This window comes from Chiloscyllium plagiosum, chromosome 19, assembly GCF_004010195.1.
Source record: "Chiloscyllium plagiosum isolate BGI_BamShark_2017 chromosome 19, ASM401019v2, whole genome shotgun sequence".
NCBI lineage: Eukaryota > Metazoa > Chordata > Chondrichthyes > Orectolobiformes > Hemiscylliidae > Chiloscyllium > Chiloscyllium plagiosum.
Window position 1 is genome coordinate 8651670 of NC_057728.1, and position 6000 is coordinate 8657669.

A 6000-nucleotide genomic window follows, 5' to 3' on the forward strand; every position below is an offset into this window, starting at 1 on the left:
GAAATATGACTTGTCCTTTGTGCGCCACTGATCTGAGTTTCATTGAATTACTTTCCAGCTCCCAGTAAGCCTCCAAAAATAATCGACACCGCGATGGTTGGTACCTACTTCAGGATTTCCTGGGAAGCAGTCACACCTTTGGACAATGAGTCGAATGTGGAGGGCTACAAGGTATGTAATGAGTTTTTTAAAAAGTGCACGAAAAGTGAATCAAATGCTTGAAACTCCATTATCTCCTATCCACTGTTTAGTTGTTTTTGATTAAGATTCTCAATGGGGCAAATCATTGAGCAAAAGTTCGGCACATTGTATTGTACGCTTTCATCTGTCTCCTTTGTCAGCCACAGTTCAGCTTCACAGGCAGAAAACGTCCGAGTGGGGCATCTCATTTATAAAATACATTATTTCCCATGCCATGCTTTCATTATACCAGCCCTTAAAGATCAGGACCTGGGAGCAACACAGGCACCAATTTCAATTGTCCACTCATATACCCTGCTACCTTGGGTGATGGTTGAAGCTCCTCTTTTGCACAGAACGAAATGAAAGGGAGTGGAAAAAATTGTTAAATTTTATCACGGTTGATTTGACAGGAAGCAAAACCAAATGTTCAAGTAATCACTACCCTGAAATGTACACTTCTGTACATCCTTACTCCCACATCTCCTGTCCTGGAGGTACAGCCTGCTGCTAGGTTGACCTGCTGGAGTCTACTTCAGGTGATGGCTGAGGAACATTGAATGCACTCTTAAATCACTGATCTCATCACGTTGCTTGTGAACCCAAGTTCACAATAAATGACCCACAGCTCAGTGCACCTCCTTATTCCGCAGATATTTCTAAAACGTGACAGAGCCTGATCTTCCCAACGGTACACGGAGCACGAGATGCAGTTGTGTCGGAATTGCTTATCAAAACCAAACATAATGAAAATTATTTCATTCTGATTGTTTTTCAAGCGATTTCACAAAGCAACATCAGAGAATTAACTGAGTATTAGTCAGTAGTGATGGAATGTCTGGGGATTCATTAATTATGCACGGATTATTGAGAGGAAATGAAGTCAGGTTGTCAGTCCTTGTAAAATAAAAACTCCATACTCTGCTGAATACTGTCCAGTTCAACTAGAGAATTCCTTCCTTCCTCATTCTCTCCAGGGCCCTCCTGTAATTTAAAACCCCTTCTGGCTTCTTCATTTTACTGTCTCTGACTTAATATCCTTGATTTAATTCCATCCATCCGTCCAGTTCCTTCAGTCTTTAAGTCCTTCAGTCCTATTACATTTGTAGGGTTTGAATACCTTGCAGCGTTCCACACTGCCTCTCATCTGTGTTGAGTTAGCCGATCTCAGCAGGGGTAATCGTGGGGGTGGTTACAAATGGGTCTCAATGTCCCTGGGGTAGGCAAGGGGAAAACATCAGTCAGGGGCTCTCGTTTCCAGATACGAGCTGAGCTCCTCTTGCAGGCTTGGGGGCCCTCCCACAGTCTAATGGGGTGCCAACAAGCTTGTACACCAAAGAATGGCTGATCTGAGAAGGAACTGGAAGGCTGCCCGGTTCCATGAAACCATAATCTCTTTGATGTTTCCAGGTTTTAGGAGGGGGGGGTGCTCCTGACCTCTTGGAACTCAGTACAAAGGAGAGCTACGAGTAAGATATGTGGCCGAACGGAATAACTTCGGCCTTGGCCTTGGCTACGAGGGAGTTTTCTTCCCCTCCATTCTCCTCCTTATCTTACTGCGAGGCTGCCTTCCCAATGACTCCGTGGAAGAATCGAGATTTGCTGTTGTTTATCCCGCCGATTCCCGCAGCCACAGTGAGGTAGATGAATGCTGAGGGGCAATTGTTTTACACAGAGAGTGGTTCATGTGTGGAATGAGTGGTTAGCACTGCTGCCTCACAGCGCCAGGGATTCGGGTTCAATTCCCACCTTGGGCAACTGTCTGTGTGGGTTTTCTCTGGGTGTTCTTGTTTCCTTCCACAGTCCATAGATGTGCAGGTCAGGTGAATTGGCCATGCTAAATTGCCCATAGTGTTAGGTGCATTAGTCAGGGGTGAATGTAGGGGAATGGTCTGGGTGGGTTGCTCTTCAGAGGGTCGGTGTGGACTTGTTGGGCCGAAGGGCCTGTTTCCACACTGTAGGGAATCGAATCTAATCTAAAAAGTGGTGGATGCAGGTACAGTTATCACGTTTAAAAGGCATTTGAATAAGTACGTGAATGAGAAATGTTTGGAGGGAAATGAGCCAAGCGCAGACTGGTATGACTGAACTGTCTGTTTCCATGCTGCGTGACTCTGCATTGATAAAGCCCAACTGTGAGAATGGCTCAGACCGCATACTTCAGGCAGTGGCTCCACCTACCACACACTTAGAGCTGACTCTGCTGAAAACTCATGCATTGTTTCCACTGCGAACATGTGGAGCACAAAATAACAACAACCTGGATTTAACATTGTAAAAAACCCAAGGCCCGCTATGGCAGTATTATGAAGCAAAATCTGACTGCAAGATACAAAGGTCAGATGACAGAAGGTTGGAAAGGAGGGAAATTTTAAGGGAGGAATGGGAGGCAAGAAGATGGAGAGCTTTGGGAGCAAGGTTTGGAGCTTGGGGCCAAGAGAACTAAAGGCACAGCCCCCACCAACAGTGGTGCAATTTAAATTGAATTGCTCAGAGGCTAGAATTGGGCATGTCATGGAATAACTTGGAAGAAGATTCTGTGGATGTAAAATGTTGCAGAGGCAGGGGTGGGGCAAGGCCAGGATACTACTGTGAAACAATTATGAGAATCTTAAAATCAAATTGTTGCTTAACAAGTCAGTGCATACCAGGGTTGGTAGGTCAACAGTAATGTATACAAAGAAGGGCACCGATAGCAGAGGTGTGCAGTATCTCTGGGACAGTGGGGGAGACCAACCAGGAGAGCAGTGAAATAGTCAAGTCCAGAGGGAATTAGATTGAAGATTTCAGCAGTGCAAGATCTGAGGCAGGGGCACTGTTGCGGAGGGGAAATAGGTGATCTTAACCTCAGTATGGAAAAATGATTGGAAGTTCATCTCAGGGTCAGGTATGACACCAAGGTATCCCACGGTTTAGTTCAGTCTCAGACATTTGCCATGGAGTGCGATGGAGTCGACAACTATTTTGTATGTTTAGAGTCTCACTCTGTTTAGTGTCTCGAAATAATGTTGCTAGGGTCCATGAACCATACTGCAAGATACCTTCATTTACAAGGAGAAAGTGAGGACTGCAGATGCTAGAGATCAGAGTCAAAAAGTGTGGTGCTGGATGACGAGCTCATGCTCAGAATGTCAACTCTGCTGCTCCTAGGATGCTGCCTGACCGGCTGTGCTTTTCCAGCACCACACATTTTGGATTTTAATTCACAACCTTATCTATACACAATAACTTCATAGTAGATTAGAATTTTGACTCCCTTCTCTCCTTCCTCTATCTCCCTCTGTCTGACATTTAATCATGTGACTGACATAATTGCTACATCATGAAGTTAATCTCATTCCCATGCAGTAGTGAGGGTATGTAGTTAATAGCTGGGGTCAAAGACAATGACTCATCTCCCTATAATATTGGGTCTGGGGAAATACCTGTTCATCTGGTGCTGGATATTGGATAAGCAGTTGGATAATTCAGCAACAGTGAAGGAGTCAAGAGAGATAGTGGTGAGGTGTCATCAGAGGACATTTGTAAACTAATATATCTTGATGTTTGTGTGCAGTGTTGTCGTGAGCAGCACATAGTTCAGAACTAAGAGCCAAGGACACTGGAGGTAATAGTGCTACAACTAGAAGAGAAACCAGTGTTCGGACAAAAAGCTTGCAACATTAGATAGGGTCAAGAGTTGTTCCTCTTTTAGAGGAGAGAAAAGATGGCAACAGATTTGAAGGAGTGAAAACACCTCAAGGAAGAAAACCATCAGTAGCGTCCGTTGCCATGGAGACCAGGAGAGGAAGTTCGTTAATCAACAGAAGCCTGGACTCAGGGAAGCCATGAGGGGCAAAAGAGAAACTAGAGAAATAAGCAAATTCAGAGAGCTTCAGTTTAAGTTGGACTTGGTAAACTAAAGGAAATGAGGGAATGTAACAACCAGTGACAAATAATTCCTCAAGCACCTCTTACCTATTGATGTAGGTGACACTGGGAACAAGATGATGGATTGCAGGCAAAGAAAGTAAACCCAAGTCAGGATGAGAACATGGAACAATGTCTTGTTCAAAGTAGGTTTCAAAGTTAAAAGCAAATTACTGCGGATGCTGGAATCTGTAACCAAAAGAGAAAATGCTGGAAAATCTCAGCAGGTCTGGCAGCATATGTAGGGAGAGAAAAGAGCTGACGTTTCGAGTCTGACTGACCCTTTGTCAAAATTTCCAGCATTTTCTCTTTAGGTTTCAAAGTTATTTGGTTCTCATTAAAATTAACGTCATGAAACCAAACGGCAGTGAATTGGAGTCAGAAAGGCAGGGTTTGATTACAGGTTGAAAATTAAGTCTGTTTTTTTTAAGGGAAAAAAGATTATATTGTGGAAAGAAATTCGGTGCTGTCCTTGAGCTGGCTTGGACACACCCAGGGTCTGGTGAACAAGCTGCCTTTATCAATATTCTTTAAGCCTGATCAGCTCCAGTCAACTCCACTCATTCATCGCCCCCCTGAAGTTGTAAAAACGTGTTTCATTTTTCAACTCTCCAAGTCACCAAATCAAAGTGCACCAAAGAAGAACTTGGGATTTATAAATGACTTCCATGTCCTCAAAGACTCTGTATTTCAGAGCCATGAATGCAATGTCAGGAATAAATGCAGCCAGATCTTTCCGAGGAACATCATCCAAACAGCAGTGAGGATTAGCTGTGCAGGTTCTGTTGACTGCGGGACAAACCTTACCAAAGATACCCAGAAACTTCCCCTGATTTTCTGTGAATTGACAATAAAAGATTCTATGCTAAAATATTTTACTTGAGAGGGCAGACGTGATCTTTAAGCTATTTCTTCCCAAGGGTGGCACCTTCCACAGTGCAGCATCCCAATATCAGAAACTGGGGTCGACTCAAGGCTCTGGAGTGACGCCATTGATTGGATGAAATCCCAACATCACATCGTACAACTGACTGATGAGATGTCAGGATCTCAAGTTTGGGCAACACTGATCCAGTCAACACTCGGGTTGTTTAATAATGAAGAAATAAGTGTGAAGTCACGAGGGAGACCCGAGAGGAATATAATTGAAAGGACAGACATCTGGATTGCAGCAAAGATACCTTTTTGCGACCTTTTTCTAACGCAAAGTGTCTCAACTTGCTCCAGATGTCTTTGGAGGTGATTTTGGTGACTTCCTACATTTACTAGAGGATGTTACCACATCGTCACAGAAGTAGGTGTCCCGTGAGCTGAAAGGATACAAGAACTACACGGGCTACATTGGCTATGCCTCTGGCTCTGCAGGATAACCAGGAGATGGCATAGAGAAGCTCTGGAGAGGACAAAACCTGTGCCAACTGCTTCGTCAAGCTGAAGCCTGTTCCCATCCAATCACTGACAATGCAGGAGGCTGCCTGCCAGACCAGCCCAGACTGCCAACATCTGAGTCTACTTGGTCCATTCAGCACCTTCCTTTACATTGACCCATTGCTGTCTTCATCTGAGCCCTCTACAGCAAGACTTTTCTGCCACATTTTGTCTGGTGAGCTGGCAAACAGCCATCCTTTACCATTGGTGTGATTATAAACCAATCGGAGGGTGGTTATTCTGTTAACATTGACATTCGCTGATGTGTGCTGGTGTTCCACACTCTGTGGGTGGCATGGTGGCACAGTGGTTAGCACTGCTGCCTCACAGCGCCAGAGACCCGGGTTCAATTCCCGCCTCAGGCGACTGACTGTGTGGAGTTTGCACATTCTCCCCGTGTCTGCGTGGGTTTCCTCCGGGTGCTTCGGTTTCCTCCCACAGTCCAAAGATGTGCAGGTCAGGTAAATTGGCCATGCTAAATTG

General features: G+C 44.8%; 1 protein-coding gene across 1 annotated transcript in view; it reads left to right on the top strand.

The window, feature by feature from the left end:
• The window catches only part of cntn1b (contactin 1b), a 746084-nt gene that overhangs the window by 660665 nt on the left and 79419 nt on the right, over window positions 1–6000 (top strand). The window contains exon 24 of the mRNA XM_043709043.1: window positions 59–171. Within this exon, the coding sequence (XP_043564978.1) occupies window positions 59–171 (113 nt within the window). The remainder of the gene's footprint in view (window positions 1–58; window positions 172–6000) is intronic.